Source organism: Pteropus medius, unplaced genomic scaffold (assembly GCF_902729225.1).
Source record: "Pteropus medius unplaced genomic scaffold, Ma_sr-lr_union100, whole genome shotgun sequence".
Classification (NCBI taxonomy): Eukaryota; Metazoa; Chordata; class Mammalia; order Chiroptera; family Pteropodidae; genus Pteropus; species Pteropus medius.
Window position 1 is genome coordinate 403,433 of NW_024352790.1, and position 19,860 is coordinate 423,292.

The 19,860-nt window shown below is 35.2% G+C and overlaps 1 protein-coding gene across 2 annotated transcripts in view; it reads right to left on the minus strand.

The window, feature by feature from the left end:
* The window catches only part of ARHGAP18 (Rho GTPase activating protein 18), a 160,684-nt gene that overhangs the window by 112,321 nt on the left and 28,503 nt on the right, over positions 1-19,860 (minus strand). The window contains exon 1 of one of the 2 annotated variants that reach the window (XM_039849949.1): positions 62-292. The exons of the other annotated variant lie outside the window; for it this stretch is intronic. Within the exon in view, the coding sequence (XP_039705883.1) occupies positions 62-174 (113 nt within the window). The 5' untranslated portion in view covers positions 175-292. Of the gene's footprint in view, positions 1-61; positions 293-19,860 lie in introns of those variants that run through there. 2 annotated transcript variants of the gene reach the window in all.

Genomic DNA, 19,860 nt, shown 5'->3' on the forward strand with positions numbered 1-19,860 from the left:
TTTCCTGTAGCAGGTAAGAGGTTTTTGTTTTGTTCAGTGGCTTTTCAATGCCAGGGCTTACCTCGAGGTGGCTTCCTCTCCTCCCTTGCCATGGCTCTCCCCCACGGCCTGGTCCTTGCCGCTGTGGTGGTAAGCAGTTAGCACAACTCCCTGGGAACTGGAGAGCCAGCTCATGGTGAGAGAAGGGGCATAATTTCTGCGATTCTAACACGGAGAAAGGGAATGAAGTTCCAGGCTCGCAAAGGAAACTCCGCTCATTAGCATCGGCCAGCTCCTCCTCCGGAGGCCAGCGATTCGCATGGGAGGGGCGGGACCTCCCCCACTGAAGGGCTGCCTGGCTCTCCAATGAGAGGAGCTATGACTCAGAGTATTGTTTCTGCCCGGGGCCATTCCAGTTTGAGTGGCTTTAGTTAGGGGACAGGGTGGGAGGTGACTTGTTGCCACCACCCTGGAGAAATTCAGATCCGATTAAACTGCCAGGTTGTAGACTGCTCTCATGAATTTAAGTACAAGTTGTCTTGGCTAAAAAACAATGGGTTACTGAGGAGCCTTTTTTTTTTACCTTCCCAATTCTTGTTTCTATCTGATAATTTCTGCCACTTCATGTAACATGAGTAAGGACATTTCTTAACCCCTTCACGTTCAGTGTTAAAATTAACCATAGCAGAAACCAATACACCTGCCGCAAAACAGCAATTACAGGTCATAAGAAAGGCTTTATCTCGTGTCCAGTTAAAAACACTCTCATAAAAATGATTGTGTGCCTTGGAATGTGGTTTTCTTTCACATAAAAGCCAATGCCAAATTTACCTCTTACTTTCATCAAACACCTTTTATTATCAAAAAGGGGGCGGGGGGCACATCTACTAACACTCTGCTAAATGTGATTGCTAAGATTAAAAAAAAAGTACTTAGCGTTTGTTAATCATCTACTATATTCCAGGCTCTCTCTGTGACAGGTGTTTTACATGTATTCTCTCATTCAATTGAGTTCAACTCCACTGTATCTATCTCTAACACACAGGGGAGCACACATACCCTACAACATAGGTATCATTATCACCTGCATTTTGCAAAGTATAAGAAAAGTGAAGCTGAGGGACAGGATAAGTAACTTGTCTAAGATAACACAATTGTTCTGTGCCAGAAGCTAGATTTGAACAGAATTCTAGACTAAATTCCATTCTTTTTAACCAGCATGCTGTTCTTTGTCTTGTAAATTAAGAAACCAGCTCAAAAGTTATGAAAAAATACGAGATGTTTCTGTTTTTTCTCCCCTAAAAAAATTCTAGTGTCTTCTATATACCTACCAGCCTGAATTGAAGAGGAGTTTTTTTTGTTGCTATTACAGTTTATGATCTATCAGTCTACCTAAAATTCCTCATAAGCAAGTTTTCAATTTCATCACTCCATAAGCATGCTAGTTATATTTTTTCATTATTTAAAATAACATGAGAAATAAGTACTTAATTCATATTTACACACTTAAAGTATTTTAAATTTATTTTTTATCCTCTCTCTCATAGCATAGCAAACTTTTACAAAATTCTTCCTTAAAAAAGTTTATTGTAGCTCTTTCCTTCCCCCTCCAAACTAGTTGTTCGATCTTTGCGTTTCCACCTCCGTAGGGCTCTACCCACTGTCTCCTTTCTATCCCCATTGCCCAAGCACCTCCACACTCTACGTCTTAGCGCCAATATTACAACAGCCCTTTTAGCTCATTTCCTTGCCTTCTCCTCCAAATTATTTTGCATTTACACACACTTACAGCTCTAATGATGTCTCTCCTTGCTTAAAAAACTTTCACTGCCTCCCAGTTGCTGACAGAACCACTTCCAAACTTTTGAGTAGGCCACTGAGCATTCTCGCTACCCTACCCACCCAAGTCTTTCCATTCCATCTGTCAGATACCGTTCCCTCTGGTCCCACTGTCATTCTTTTCTCTTCCTTTCCACATCTAACTCAATCCTTCTACATAATGGGCCTTCAGTAAATGTTGGATGAATCAAATGAATTTAATGTGTCCTTAGAAAGAATACTAAATTTTTAAATTAAAATGGGTAAAATTATACAAATGGTTTCCATGTACATACCAGTGTGAACCTGTGATGAAATGTTCACCAGTTCAGGCAAAATGAAAAATACAGGAAGAGAGGCAAAATGTAAGTAGATTGGAGTATATGAGTTCTGTCTTTTTAATATATTTATGTGAAAAATGATTAGTGCTCCCCACATTCACACTTCTTTTTCTATGTAGCTGCTCTGAAATGCAAAAGTACAGGAATCCCTACCTTGTTCAATTATTGGTGGTAGGCCATACACTCTACCTCTTGGTAACTCTTTCCTTCTCTTTTTATTTGCATTCCAATCCCACTCCTTCTTTTCTCTTACTTTCCTGGACCTTTTTTTTTTTCTTCATCTTTTATTTTTCTTCTATTTTTTCTTCCTCCTTTGCTATATCCTCAGTCTGTCCATGTCACACATGCCCATTGACAGCCATGAATGCTGCCAACTCTAATGAGATAATTCAATTAAAAGGGGGATTTTGTCTACTTTTAACCAAAATTATTAAGTTATGCCTTTGACCATTTATACCCTCTCCACTTGTTTAATAATAAATTATAATATGCAGATTAAAATATAACTATTTTACAGGTTCAAATTAATATTTGGATATACAATAACCATGATTTTTAATTTTTGAGGCACAAAATAACATGTACTCTAAGTTGACTTACATAGCTTAATATATAAAATTTGAATTCTACTAATTTAATTTTCAGGTATATGAAAATCCTCTGGATTCCTTTCTTTCCATAAGTCTTATTGTTAATGGTCTGAGGATATTGTCTGCCACAGGCAGACAACGGGTAGGATGTGCCCTAGTGTACGTAGCCTCACATATAGGCTCAAGGAGATTAAAGATGGTTTCAGAATTTCCTTATGACCATTATGGAAGCAGACTTTACTATATGATATGTTCTCTTGAAAAGCTCTTCTTATTTCACACCCCAAACCCTACCAAGATTTAGCTAGAGTTCATCTCTTATACCTCATCGCCCTTCCTCATAGAGATATTTTTTATATAAATATGTATATTAGTCTATCTAAAAATACACATATGTATTCTTTTACTCTCTTCTACAAGCACTTTAAACAAACATCAAGAATCTAACATCCTTGAAGATGTTAATATTCTAGGCTACTGATTGCATGCCAAACACTTTCCTGTTATGAAACATCTTACAAAGTAATTAAATAACATCCAGAAGTTTAAACATTCATTTCATTCATTCCCTTTAAATGAGGTGTATTAGCTGACTTAGGGAGGAAAAGGGAAGCTGTAATTTATGCACCCAAGTAGGTTGCTAAAAACAGGGTGGAGATAGTACTGTAGCCTCAGACAATTTGGCAACTGTAATCAAAAATAATGAAAAAAGATTTTAGTTTCAAAGAGGTTATTAACTGGTTTTCATATTTTGATTTGGGAACCTATTCAGTAATATGGAATTATATTTTCAGAGTACCTTAATTGCAATGGAATTAACCTATTTATCAAATTTTTTCTCTTTTTTTTTTTTGGTCTCTTTACATGGAATGATTATTTTAAATAATGAAAAAATATAACTAGTATGCTTATGGAATGATAAAATCGAAAACTTGTTTTTGAGGAATTTTAGGTAGACTAATAGATCATAAAGTATAACAGCAACAAAGGAGGATCTGTACACTCAAACAAACCTATAAGATGACTGAAAGCCTGTGTAGGGACACAAGGCCACGTGAAAGCTGACCTTTCAACTGGCAAAGTTAAACTCAATTTACAATAATATATTTTAACAAGAACTTGAATAAATTAATCATCAACTCTGAAGTTAAAGTTTTACATAGGTGATAGCCTAGATTAATACAGTAGCATTAACCAATGAAGAAGGAGTGTTCTAGTATCTCCTACCTGATATTTTATCAAGCCTTTGCATGAATAATTCTTGTAAGCTTGCAAGAAAGCCAGTTCTGTACTGGGAAACTGTGACTGAAAATTATTCTGTATACAGCATCTAATCCTACTGCCTTGGAAATTGCAACATTGTTACTAATTCTGCCTCTGGAGCAACAAGGAAAAAGCCCTTTTCCCTCTCTCCAGACAGCTCTAAAAATTTCTGTACTCTCAAAGTTATTTTTTTAACTGTTCCTCCATGGAGAAAATATTAGCTATGCCTGTGATCATTTATAACTGCTATTGACAGAGGCTAATTTAGGCTTCTTGACAAACATCTAGTAAGATCTTTCTTACAATTAAAGAGTTTACTACCAATAATTAATAATAGCTAATATTTGAATGTTTACTCTTTCCTAGACATGGTACACACAGTCTCATTTAATTGTCACAACGACCCTGAGACAGATATTAGAATTAATCTCATTTTAGAGATGAGGAATGTGAGGTCACCCACCTAGTAGATGGCAGAACCAGGACATGTAAATCTAGATTAATATGACCATTGAGCCTGAGCTCTTAAATATTACAGGTTACCGTTGTACTGGAACTGATTCTATTTTGTTTATTTAAAAAATCTACATAAATATTTAATGAGATAAAATAATCTACAGCAAATCTAAAGTGTTTAACCAAATGGAATATTGATGCAAATCTAATACCTATGGAGATTAACATGGAGACAAGCACAAATGTTATTTTCTTTCTTAACACTCTGAAACTTCTTTTTTATGTCAGATTACTAGGGGAATGTGGCATGCGACTGAACAGGTCATCATCATTATGCCATCATATCTAAAATTGTTACTGCTGATAGAAATAAAAGTATTCTGGCAATTATGATTATAAACATCCTTTAAAAAATATATTAGGCAAAGACAGATCTAGGTTTATGGTCTCTGAAGCTTACTGAGTTTCTTAGATACAGGCCCTGGAAGGAGCCTTGCAAGAGTGAAATACTGAAGGCTTAACTTCATTTAGCTTCATGGCAAATCTCTCTTATGTCAAAACTAGTGAAGGCAAGAAAGTGCAATGACTCTAACCTTTTCTTTGGCTTTCTCTTCATTGCTGAATACAATGGGACTCATGTTGCAAACCCTTGCATCTGGAAGCATAAAGTTAGGAAGAGTGAAGTGTATTTTGGAGGAAGGTACATTCTGCAATGGTAGTATTTTGCCTATAAAGACTCAATTTGAAACATCTGAAATTGTATCAATATTTAGATAAGCTCCAATACAAAAGCCTTGTCCTGAAGTAGACTACAAAAGGATTCTGATCTCCTCGTCAAGTAAAAGAAGCCACGGTGATTGAAGAAAACCTGGTGAAGCTGAAAGGAAATGCTGAGTTGGAAAGGGCTGAGTTGATTGGTGGCTTGGAGAAAAATAAGGAAATGGAAGCTATAGTTCCACTGGAAAAAAAAAAAAATGGTGGTTATTCACTCCAAAATGAAAGTAATTCTTCTAACGTTTTAGAGTAGTTCCTGGAGTATATTTTTTATTTAACAAAAATACTTGATAAAACTGTATAGACAAATATCCTCAAAGAAGAGATTCTATTTTCTGAGCCCTTTGGGAGATTTCTGAGACTAGAAATGTCTTAAAAAATGGTGAAGCATCATTTCACTGGGAAAAAAGTTCCTGTCCTCTATTTATACACATAGTACCCAATATGTTTAGCAACACTTCTGGTTTTGCTTCTCTGGGGAAGAAGATAGATTCACATGTCATCATGGATCAATGCTCTCTACAAGTGCTTCTATTCAGAAAAATGGGAGAGTAACAAAAGAGTAACTCTGGACTTTCCAACGATGACTCCAACTCATGGTCTTAAAGGATTCAAGACAGTGTTGATTTCCAGTTGATTTCCAGAGAAACATAAATAGAAATGTGATAGAGTCACCATCAATTTTGCTTTCCTTCCAGTAAAGCAAATTGTATAAATTCTAATTTTCTTTGCTGCTACCACATATTTCTAGGAATCAGAGTTTTCAGGAATTGTTGTTAACCAAATGAAATAAAAATAATGTATAAAAGAAAATATGTGCATTACTCTGTGAGAAAACAGGCTTTTTATTAAAACTTATTTTGTGAAGAATTTAATTTTGTTTCTTGTTTGACCACTGGGGTTTTATTTTTGTTTTCTGGAAATAATCACTAATATTTTTTCCCAAAAAAATGAGTCATTGTTCCTGGTTTAAAAAAATTATACCATATTCCTTCAGCTTTAAGAACAGATTTTAACATTTTGAAATCAGTATATACCTTGAAATCAATCAGACTATTTTATATGGTGGCAAAACTTTTATTTCCCAAAAATCTATTAAGCTGATTTGTTTTAGAATTAATGGCAATATAGGGTCATGGAAATAAATTATTCTGTCTCTGCAAAATTTTGGTATAGTATACTTACTTCTTTGGGTATAATATATTTGCTTCATTGGTTGAAATTCACTTGTTATATTGGAAATTTATATTATCTGTGAAAGAATAAACTTCCAATGAAATAAAGTATGTCCAAGATTTTGAACATAATTGTTTATACTGATTTTTTTTGAACTAGAGTTTATAAGTTTCAACAGATTTTCAATATGCTTCCAGAAAAAAAAATACAACATTGCTCTAGACATTACTGTAAAGGATTTTCACTCAAATGCCCCATGTCTCACTCTAATTGAGAAAGATCTCCTTACATAAGATCCTAGTCTCAAATTGTTTGTGCTCCTGAAACAAGCTCTGAAAATGTGTAGAAGAGTTACTTGCCTTCTTTCTATTTGACAATTGGGCTTGCTGTTTTGTTATGGAGATTCAGAGAACATGGCTATCATCATGATGATCTTGGCCTTCTGCAATTTTAAAACAGACTCAAAATTGCAGGGTTGAGGTTGTCCAAAGTTTGTCTATATCTAGTCCAAAGGAATTTTTTTTTTTTTTTTTACAGAAGCAGATGCTAAGGAAAAGGTCATGAAATATCTGGTTAGGCAGATGTTTACAGAGCCAAGACTCTAAGATTTGAGGAAAACACCATATCCTGGCACCAGAATACTTTTTTGCAGTATAAACTACTCAAGTACAGAGACTGCCTCAACACACAGTCCCTGGCTCAACCAAAGTGTCTATCGTAAGAACTGATGTCTAGCTCTTATGAATCAATTCTAAACGATTTCTTCAAAATTTCTATCCCACCCCGCCCCACCCCTACCAAAAAAACCATGAGATTCTCTACAGTTCAATAGTAGTAAAAAAAAAAAAAAAAAAAGTTGAATTCCACCACATAGAGTAGAAAATATTTTATTTTCCATTTAACCTGTCTTCTCACTAACTGTATTTCATTTTTGTATCTTTCTTTAAAAGTATGTGAGATATATGTTTTTCCTATCCCAATAATAAAATTATATATTTAATATCAAATATGTCATTTCTCTACAGGTAAGGATTAATATGTAACAATAAACATAATAAAATTCTTTCCAGTCATCATCTTTCCAAGCATGTCACAATACATTTTATATATACATCAATATCCACAAACACTGTAGACAAGATATAGTCATAAAGAACAGCTTTTGTCACAAATTGACATGAGAGAGAAGAAAAGCAGGAAGAGAGCGCCTTGGTATGACAAAGGTAGATTCTTCTTTCAGTTTCCACACACATTATATCACACCGACGCTTCCTCTTAAACAGAAGTTTTAAAAAAATTTTTCCAAAAAGTAAATATAACCTTCCAAGTCTTTGAGTTTAAATCACACTCTGTAATGTTCTGGGAAATTTATATCACTATAGGTTATCAAGAATTCAAATCAAGGCAGTAGAGTCACATTTTTGGTGACAAAAATGAGATGTATATCACAATTCTCCTTATTACCAGTCCTCTCAAAAGTAACACTTGTCTTATCTTGCGAATATCACGAATACATCACTTAGAGAAAACAAAATAAAACCGACAGAGACTTCGAGGATTTGATTTCTTTTGAGACTGTCTTTACAGTGTTCTACACAGTCTATTATGAACTTTCACATATCAGAGAAACATAAATAGAAATGTGATAGAGTCACCATCAAACATTAAAAAATACTTTAACAAAGGTTTCTGTCCAGAGCAAACATTGTACCATCTCGTTGTGAACTACAGGCACAAAATGAACCCATTGGAAACTCCTGGAATGTCCCAAGAGCAGGTACTAGGCAGCAACAGTGGCCTGCTGGAGTACTCTGAGGAATACTAACTAGTATAGTAGTAGGTCAGCCTCTGAAAAAAACCAACAGTCCATAATTTCACCACTGACATCACATGTGGGGTAATTTTGCAGCCTCTGGCTCACTTCAAACAGATAACCTGAGGGAGGTATAGATGAATGAGATATAACTCAAACCCCAGGAGTTTATCATAAGGTAGGAAAGATCTGTATTTATAACATCAAACATTGTATAATAAATGCAAAACTAAATGAAATTAATGATCGAACGAATATCCAAATGCTAAGGGAACAACTAATAGGAAGTAAATAATTCCAAGTTCTATTAAGGTTTTAAGAAAGGGCACAATTAAAGTAACGTGCATATGTGATTTTTTCACCGGAGCTTTCTGTACTAAACACTTATTATTTTACAATTAGAGAAAATTCTAGTAAACATATATCAAGTAATAATGACCCACTAAGTTTTGAATTAGAGTGGGTAGAGCAAGGTTTTCCACAGGAGAGAGAACAAAGAAGCTAAGGCACAGATTCTGGCTCGCAGCTTCTACAAAGTCAAGGTATATTCACAGCCAAAGTGCTGTGAAGAATGCAAGATAGAGAAGGAGAAGTAGAATAGAGATGCTCAACATAAAATTATATAAATTTGTACCGGGTGTTTAGGCTCTTCTAGTGCCTTGCAAGTATTTAGTCTATATTTTATAAGCAGTGGGGAATAATGAAAGGTTATTGAGCGAGGTAGTAACAATTAGCTCTACTAGAAGAAAGGACACCATGAAGGCTATAACTAGCATAGATGGGAGAAAAAAGATGTAGAAGAGCAATCCATTAGGAGGTCATTACAGTAGAGCTTATCAGTAAGGAGGGTGCTGTAATACTCCAGCAGTGGCAGACTTGCCTGTCCACCTCCCCTCTCAATCCATACTACATACAGCAGTGGCAAAGCACAGACATTATAGCAATAGAATCTTTCAGTCTCAGTAGGTCTGTGGAAGTGAGAATGGAAGAGGGAAGGGTTCAAAATTACCCCATGACTCCTAAACTAGAAAATGGAGATGTTTAACAAATGCTTAAAAACAAAGCTTTTTTGAGGACGAGCTCTGAATAAGGTCCCACAGTGGGAAGGCTTCAGGCAACATGTGGTTACAAGTACCTGGAAAGGACTGAGCAGGACAACCAGCAGGTGAGGAAAAAGTGTTGAAAACTTTTGTTTTTCATATTCAAAGTTTTGGATTTCTAGCCAGGTCTCCCTAAGAGAACTAGTCGCCCAAAGGATTTTGTTTTTTTGTTTTTTGTTTTTTGTTTTTTACCTGAGCCTGTTTCATTGATAAGTGCAGCATTTACCCATTCCTCAGAGATATTTAATTTCCACACTGGGAGTCCACTTAGATCCATTAAACTTCAAAATTGTTTCAGACAATAAAAGTTTTTAATCAAGGATAAAGGATTAAAAAAGAAAGGGAAGAAAAAGAAGGGAAAGGTGAATTTATTGAGCACTATCAAGTTTCAGGCATTTGCTAGGTACTTTAAAATATTTTCTCTCTTAATCTCCCATCTTATCTATTTAGGGATACTAAGGCTGAAAGACGACGCATCAGTGCACTGGCCAGAATCACATAGCTAGCCCTTGGCAGAGTCTGGAAGCAAGCTAGGCTCACTCAGGAACCTAACTGCATTGCAAACAACAGGCACCCATGTCTTCTTTAAGTCTGATGATATTTTACTACTGAAATAAGTCTGTTTCTGTTATTTGATCAATTTGCAATCTAATTTTAAAAATGTGATTACCGATAAAAAAAAAGAAAGAAAGAAATGAGGCTAAAAAATTGTAATTGAAAATTTTTAGGTTAAAGTGAGAAAACATAAAAGCAATTTCCACAGCTACCAATGATTACACACTGGATGTTTTAGGCCTAAAGGTCTAATATCCACTGCCTTTTGGTCTTTCATATTATAACATTGATAATTTGCTTTTAGTTTAACACTAAGCCTCAGGTTTCAGTACCAATTTTTAATTTCAAGCCACCCTCATCGTTTTGTTCTATCCGAACAACAAAAAAAATAGTATGAATTGATTTATGAATCACAGTATTTTTGAACACTTGGTTTATATCATCTTGAACCAATTTTCTGTGAACTATGAGATGAAGAAAACATCTGCTCCCAAAAATGCTAGGCCAGGTGATATAACATCCTTTTCCCTCTTCCTTTTCCTCTTCTTTAAATAGAGGTCCATCCTTGTTTACAGGATGAGGGCAAGAGGTAAAATCCTTTCCGAAAAGGATGCAGTGTATAATATTGTTATTAAGGTATTGTGTAAAATTGTTACCCAGGCTGCCTAGGAAATTTATCAACAAAAAAGGAGCTAGGCTCTTACCTACGTCAATAGTTACCTGAGAAAGCCTAATGGAATGTGGGGAATTATGAAAAATCAGAGGCTCCAGAAAGGTCTCTCGCTTAGTCACACTGCTAAATCTCTGTTTCTGAACCTATAAAATGGAAACTGTATTCCTACCAGACAGGACTTTTCTAAGGTACAAATAAGCTGGTGGAGGAGATAGAAAAAAGGAACAGGCATTCACTAAATTTGTTCATCGAATGCTTATATAGCAAAACCCTAATATGAATGCTTTATTTCCGTGATACAGATGGGAATACTACAACCTAAAAGATTAATTTCAGGGCAAATTCTTTGCTCAGATTTGTTTTTAAAAGGCAGAGCCAGAATTTATAATAAAATTCCTTTGATTCAAAATCCATGTTTTTCCCATTATTCTATCATAGGGATAAAAGGAGCATTTGCATATTAAGGTGAGTTTAGTCTTATTATAGTCTACCAAATCTAACAAACTTATCCTTTATTAGACTCATCATTTATAATTTTGCAAATCTCTGGTCAAGAAAAAATACTGCAAATAATATTATGAATACCACCAATTATAAGCTGCATCCTAATTTCACAGATGTTCAAATATAAATGAAACTAATATACATCTTGGTATCAATGAAATGTAGAATGACCAAGTAGAAACAATTTTTAACTTCACAAAAAGTCAAAAATCTGTTTCTTTTAAGATTTACCAGGTATTTCAAGTCATTAATAAATTATACTGAGTCATTCGTTCGTTTGATAATTTATATTTATTTAACTACTATGTGCTTAGCAATGACTCAACCCTCAAGGAGGAGATACTAAAAAATATGTTCCAAAAATGGCAATAAAGTTATCAAATGTATTGCAAAAAACATGTTACAGGAAAGTAGCAATCGAGTAAATGCTCTATGGAGGAAGTGTTCTGGGTGTGTAGACAGAAGACTGCAAAGGTAATAGGGAACACAAAGCAGAAGCAATCAGTTCTTCCAGGAATGGCACCATTTGAAAAGGACACAAAAGTCCTGCTTACCCACAGAAGGGTGTAGACAGGTCAGTGCAACCCTGAGAACAACATAATAGAGAGAAATGCAGTAGATATGGGTCCCTGCTGTGTGTGTGTGTGTGTTTGTCTGATAAGATAAATGCTGGAAGTCTGTGGTAAGACCAAGCTAGTTTACTGAATCAGTCATTGTTAATACAACCCTATATCACCCATGAAGAAAAAGCAATGCCAACTATACATTTGGAAACGGGAAGGAAAATAATATTTTCACTTTATTCTTTCACCTCCCCTTTCCTAAAGAAACCAGAATCACTAACACACTAGGATTGACTAATTTGTCAATAGTCTCTACCTGTCTTTATCTTACATAGCTTCAGAATACATGATAAAAATGCATGGAGTTGAACACAAAGTCCACGATTCCCTATAGCACAGCATTAAACTATCACGAGCATCACTAATCAACAACTATAATTAAGCCTAATTGTAAATTACAAGTATCTAATTTTAGAAGACCGCTGCTTGATAAATCTTAGACATTAAAGATATTAACTTAGTTACTTGAAATGATTCCAGGGCTGGAAACCTCCTTCAGGCAGTCGTGTCTCATGTACCTGGTCTAGAAACAGTCATATTATCAGGATCCTTCCCTCAGGTTGACTGGGGCCAGAGGCAGTGGTCCATTGGTATATGTTGAGCATCTCCAAGAAGGCAACTGTGTGCCACCTACCTGAATCTCTCTTCTTACACCTGAAACATCCCCTCGGGGTTCAGATTTTTCTTTAATTGCTCCCCTGTGGTCCTGGTGTGATTTTTGATATGAATAGTCCCCAGAAATATGGTAAAATCAAGCCCTATCAGTTAACAAAGACCTGAGTAAGGAAGAATCCTGAAATGGGAAAAGAAATGTCAGAAAAGGAGAAACAAGTCTGCTACAGAAAATACACAAGTGCATAGCAGAGTATGTAAGCCCCTTGTTTCCAGCTTTGAACCACCATTACTGCTGTTTCGGCTGGTTTTTGAAAATTTCCAACTATAATTGAGATGACTAAAGTGCTATCTTTGCCAGGTATAAGTACTGGCATAAAAGAGGAAGGAGAAACCATTGTGGGCATTCGGGAAGTGACGGCCCAGTGATGTCCTGCTGAGTTTTCTGATTTGAAAAATTCCCTACACTTGGCAACCTCTGTGCTCCTTGCAGACCCAAAATAATAAATCTATAATATATTACCGCGTAAATTTCCCTGGCAGTGTGATGGACCACGTGTCGCATATTGGCAGGTTACATAAGTACAATGGTGACAGTCATTGACAGATTTAAGACAGAGTGTCCAAAAATCTCTGCCCTCTATGGCTAAGAGTGGTGAGCAGCAAGGTAAATAGAGGGGAAATGTTTGCTCCTCTGGCCTCTCATTTTTTAAAGGCCTTTTATAAAAAACTGCAGATCATTGAGAATTTAATTAAGGATACCAGCTTTAGCAAGTGAGGGTCACTAACTTTTTTCCTTGAACACAGTGGTGATAGTGACTGACAATCACAGGACAGTAAACATATATCAAATACAATGACTAGCAGATATGGTCTTCCTATTGAGAGAAAAGTGGCATAGCAGAGACTTGCTTTCTGGGGGGAAAGCCAGTATTGGGATTTATCTTACTGTTTAAACTTGACTTTATCTCAGAGCATATCAGCAGCATGTATCATGTGACTGGTTTGATCCTGACATCTCTTCTAAACACAGACATCAGAGCAGCCACCACTCCCCCTGCCTTACCCACAGTCCTGAGAAAAAGGGATAGCTAATCCTCAACAGCCAACCACTTCTAGCTGGAGCTAATAATTAATCCAGGGGTATTGGTATTAAAAAGAGCAGTGGCTTCAGGAGATCCCTTTCCAGAATGGATATTGATGTTAATTAGCTCTGTGACTTTGCTCAAGTTAACTTTTCTATGCCTCAGTTTCCTTTTTGTATAATGAAAAGGTTAGATCACGTGGTCCCTCCTACCTTTCTTGATTCTATACAAATCCTCTAAACAGTATCATTTTATTGTTTTATTACTGTGTGCCATGTACTATACTAAGTACTTTTCATATATCATCTACTTTAATCCTTGCAAATATGTAGTGTTGATATTACCCCCACTCTACAGGTTAAAAGAAAAAGACTCACAGACTGGTTTTACAAAGGACTCTATACTGCTTATACCTTTTAAAGACTTTTTAGTTAAGAGGTGTGCTTTGTTTAAAAATTATACTCACACCCACAGTAAGCAACACCCCCAACATAAAACCAGAATAAAAATAAAGAAACAGTATATTTATAACCATTCCATTCTATCAACTGTTGATTTTACTTTTTATTCTGCTTTTTAACTGCTAAATCAAGTGAATAGATTCATTATTTTAAACACAATGTTGCATAAATCTCAATGATTCCTCTGACAAGCCTCTAAGATGTATGAGCATAATACTCTGGTACTAAAAGCAAAAGCAGCCTCAAGAAAACTAATCCATATCTGGGACCTAAAAATGCCTTAGCTGGAGATGACTCCATTTGAGCCAAATGTTTTTCATCCACCTGTCATTTCCAACAAACATTAATATGAAAAGGCAGGATTTTTACCAGTTATCTTAATGAGAACTTTTAGCTTTAATTTGGTTGCCACCTGCTGGCTAAAAGACAAAAATCTTTCCACTGCAGCAAAAATTGCTTGGTAACTCACAAGGACAAATGTAAACAAATGAATTCTCTATCATCAGCAAAGCCAGTTTGGGTGACATCAGTTTATCATCTAAAGGAAAAGAGAACTAATATTTAATGCCTATTGTATGTCTAGTACTGTGCTTCAGATATACTATTATATTAATCAGCTCCCAACTATGTGACTGACATAAATATCAATACCATCACTTAAATACTGACCCTAAGTATCAATATCATCACTTTTACTGGCTTCAGATTCCGCAGCTGAAAAGTGGCAACAAATTAAGAACCCTCACTCAGACATCAATTTTTCTTCATCATTGACTCGTATTCTTTCTATTATCACATGATTCTTCTCTATCATGGTATGTCCAAGTAATCTTACACTGTACAGAAAATACTGATGAACAGAGGCTTAGAAGCAGAGCTACAACTCACTGCATAGCCACAGAACCTTCTTATATTTCATGTTAAAAGAGATGAGCCAGATAATCACTTCATAAATTTGGCAGGGAGAGTCATCAAAGATTAGTCAAAGTAAAGTAGCATGAAAATACAGTGAGAGCCATCAATAAAAGCAATTCAAAAGATCAGAAAAAAACAATAAATTTTAAATTATAATTTCAAATATTCAGTCCTTTAGGAAAAAAAAAAAAGGAAATGAAAACGGTTAGCTTATTTTTCTTTGATCCACCTGTGCACCCACCTCCTTATGGCCATCTGCATTGGGTACCAGGTGTCACATACACAGACCAGCTCCTGGCCTCAAGTAGTCAGACACCAATACAAAAGAAAGCTTCCGTACTCAGAGCCCTTTTTTCAACTACCATCTCATGTCTCTGGGAGGCACTACCATTGAAAATAACAATGGCTACTGTTTGAATGTCCAATACTGTCCTAAGCACTTTACATATGTTCTTAACTTAATCTTTTCATATGTTCTAACTTAATCTTCATACAATGATATGAGATAACTGGTATTGTTAATCTCTTTTATCTATGCAAGGGTAAACAATTTGCCAAAATCACCCAGGTATCTTAAGAGAAGGAATGGTGTTTAAACCCATGCACTTTGCTTAGTTCATATATTTAAAGGCTAGGCTATGCAACCTGTAGAAGTATGATTGTCACAAAGCCTTCATAGCGTCACAAAGCCTTCATGGTATTTCACAAGTTAAGAAGAGACAAGCCAGATAATCACTTCGTAAATATGGCAGAGAGAGCCGTCCATGATTAGTCAAAGTAGGGTAGCATGAAAATACTGTGAGACCCATCAATAAAAACAATTTCCAAAACTATGGTTTCAAAGGAGAATAGGAACATAAAGGTCATAAGTTGCACAGTTCAGTAGCCAGGAATGGAATCTCCTTTCCAGTCATTAGTTGAGTTCTCAGCAACTACCATCATGTTGCTTCTGAAAATGAGAATGACACAACAAGCATGGAGAATATTCACCATGTCACCTAAGGCAGTTCAAAGTCAGGTTGCTGGAAACAGAACCAGTAATAGTTATGACTATGAAGTGGGCTTATTTCAAGCAAGGTTGCTTGAAGGCTGTTAGTTAATTTCAGACAGAGCCCCGGCTGTGAATTCCTCCACTGTCTTAGAAGTCCAGCTTCCCAGAAAGGCCTGACATGAAGTAACAATGCTGTAAGTGAGAAGTGATTAACTAGACATCTCAGCCCCTACACATTGAGGAAGCCTGTGAACTCCATTTGCATGGTTTATCAATTTAAATGATCAACTTCTGGAGCAAATTCAAAGGTTGGCTTTATGTTCTGGAGTCAGTTGGAAAGATATGAGAATGATAATCTACTTCAAATATTCCTCTGGAAGTAACACCTACACAAAATCATTATTTGGAAATTTTAGGAGAAATAATCATTATTATTTAATAACCATTTCTCACATTTATCTAAAACTGCTACAATTGGAGGATATAGTTACAATTAGTATTAACCACCAATGAAACAAAATGTTGACACCGAAGGTGGAATGTATATAATAAGATAAACAGACAGACAGATCAGGAAATTTACCTGACTGAAATTAGAAAGACATAAAACCATGGCTAATGGTCACCAGTGAGTAGACCTAAAGGAATTCGATAAGTGTTTCTTGTGGCTCTATGTTTTTTCTCCCCCACTATAGTATGATATGTTTGTTTTCCTTTATGAGGCTTGTGGGAAGAAGAAAAATGCAAGGGGAGAAAAGGGAAAAGTACACTAGTAAATATAGAGGATCTCATAAAGAATTTTACAAGTGAGTTATAATTTTCATTGTTCCAAAATACTTTATAATCATTGCCAATATCTTGAAGGCAGAAATATCATGGTTTGTTTTTAAGCTAAAAAAACTGTATTTGTTTCAGGCCTTACTTTCACATTTCAAGAAAAACATGCATTAGAGAGTATGGTATAAAACTCCCAAATACATTAAATGAGAAAAAGTGAGAGGAAATAAGGATGTTTGTCCTCAAAAGGAAAAAAAAAATCAGAAATAATAATAGCAGCCATTATGCTGTATACCTTAAACTTATGCATCGCTGTGTGCCAATTAAATCCCAATAAAATTGAAAGAAAAAAATAAACATTTACTGAATGTGTATTATATGCCAGGCATTGTGCTAAATAATTTACAGGCATGATATGATTTAATATTTACAACCACCATATGAAGTAAGTGTTATTACATTTTATAGACAAAGAAACCAAAGATTAGAAATACCCAAGATCACAAACTGACAAACAAGGAAGGTGAAATCTTTCTGCAGGTCTGTCTTACATTCAAGTCTAACATCTCGTTCAATCTATTATAGTGGTCACAGAGGACAGCCCAGCCTCTCTTGTAGATGATGGGGTTCTGGTACCACTGCTGCCACCACCTGCAAATATGACTTTAGATAAATTATCATCCCAACACATCACTGTTCTGTTGCCTACAAAACAGGAGTTGGGATGGTCACTAAAGTTTCTTATAGATCAAATTCTGTAACTCCAAATGTCTGAAAGTTATTGAACACAGAATGAATTTTGAGTTTCTTTAAATGGCAGAACTAGAAAGAATGGAATTGCTCAGAGACTGTCTAGAATATATGAATTTTTCTAGCACTGCTCAAGAATAAAATAGAACAGAGAGAGTCACAAAATAAAAGAATATGTGAATGAATATATAAATCTCAAACTCATTCATTCATTCAGTGTCAAATCTACATTTTAGCAGTATTTTGATATATTTCCTAATGGTAGAGTAGAAGCAAAAGTATACTCTGAATACAAGTTTGTAATAACATAAAATTCTAAAATTATACTGTGTACCTTTTAACTGTAATTTTTCAGTATATTTGAGGCAATATCTTTCAAAAGAACAAATTCTGAATTCTTTAAATACTAAATATTTTGATTTAAAATAGAGAGGTCGTTCAAACATATACAACATACAGGAGAGAGCTGGGCAGTCAATAAATATTTGGTAATTAAATAAATCAGGTTACAAAAACTAAAATAAAATAAAATAGATACATAATTTAACAGTGCTAATGAAAAATGTTTTAAAACATCCTTAATCAACTGAAAAAAAGAACTTCATGCTGACAGCATTTATTGTAATAATCCATTCTCAAATATAAAAGTTTTAGATGACAAATTTAATTATTTTTCTATCAAACTAAGATTATAGCAAAAAAACATTAATAGAAAATCCATGTTGTATAAACATTGTACTCCAAAAATTAAATGATCATTTCTATGGAGATGATATCCAGCCTTGATTTTTATTCTTGATCTCTTCATTTTAATATGCTAGTCTTTCATTCTGGCTGCCTGTTAGATATCCCTTCAATATCTCAACTTTATATGCACATGTTGTCTGTCTGTGAAAATTATGGAAAGATGACCCTAAAGAACTTTTCAAAATGACAACAATAAGCAGTTCTAGATCTGCTGATTCAGAATAACCTGAAGGAGACATCAGCTCTCATAATTGCAGGAACATGCCAGGTGGGACAACTTTATAATCCTATTGCATCAACATATCTAAAGAAAGATCAAAAAGGTGAGGTAGGAGAGGAGTAGGCAAGTCAGGTAGAGAAGATCGAGTCATAGGAAATGGCAGTATTTATCCAAACACCATCCTGGAAGCCAAGGGCTTTGCCAACTAGCCATGGAGGTAGCTAGACTTTGTCATTGAGGGAAATATCCCAAATCCAATGCATATAGTACCTCTTGTTTTTGCTGACAAAATCTTGTTTTATGGCATGGCTTCACATGTTGGTCTGCCCTGGAGATATTGTGCTAATCAGACAAACTCTTAAGAGTTTCCATGACTGGTCCCTAATAACATATCAGTAAAATGGTTTCTAACTGACTTGACTTTACAACATATGAATTGACCATGCCTACCTAAATACTCCAGTCTTTGTGACAAGTCAAATATGCAGAAAAAAAAATATTAAAAAACAGAAATACATAGTGCCTCCATGATTTATCACAATGCAAAGAGCTGAAGCAACCATCTGTCCAGTTAAGATATAGGACACTGCCAGTTCCGAAACCCCATACCCCTAATCTCTCAATCACCACCCCCTACTATCTGAAACTATATGAAAATAGATTGCTTGCAGTTTTCAAAAAAGAGAATTTCCACCTAAGCATATAACCCCAAAACCATGATTCAATTTTACCTATTTTCTAAACTTTATATGAATATAGAGACACACCATGTATTCTTTACTGCGTATCTTTTTACTTATATTTTATGCTCACAAGATTCATTCATATTGTTCAAGTAAGTGCAGCTTATTCATTTTCATTGCTGTATAGTACTCCTTTATAAGGATAGAATCCGATTTATACACTATACTGTAAATAGAGTTAGAACTGTTCCCAGTTTTTATCCATATAAATATGTGCTATGAAAATACTTGTCTTTTGACATGCTTATGAACACACTTCAGTTGAGTATACACCCAAGAGTAGAACTGCCAAGTGATGGGTATGCATATCTTCAAATGCAACAGATAATGCCAACCAGTTCTTCAAAAGGGTTATACCTATACCCTCTCTCAGCAAGACAGGAGATTTTTGACTGTTCAAAACTTGGTATCGAATTTTAGCTTGTCTGTTGGGTAGAAAACTTTTAAAATCATAAGGATTAAATTTTATCAAACAGATAATTTTTCTTTCTGTTAATGTGGTAAGTTGTAATAACTGAATTTTTAAATGTAAAGCCAACGTTACATTTCTAAAGTAAATCCATGTTGGTTGTTCATATAATCCCTTTTTACATGTTGCCAGATTTGATGTGCTAGTATTTTATTAAAGACTTTTGCATCTAGTGTCATAAATATGAAATATATGCTGTGGCAGGCAGAATAATGCTCTCCTCCCAAAGATGTCTATATCCTAATCCTTGAAATATGTTATATTACACAGAACAGAGAAATTAAAACTGCAAATGGAATTAAGGTTGCTCATCAGCTGACCTTAAAATAGGGAGATACCCTCAATTGTCTAAGTGAGCTTACCGAAACCACAGAGGTCCTTAAAAGTGGAGAACAGGGCCGTAAGAGCAGGTCAGAATAATGCAC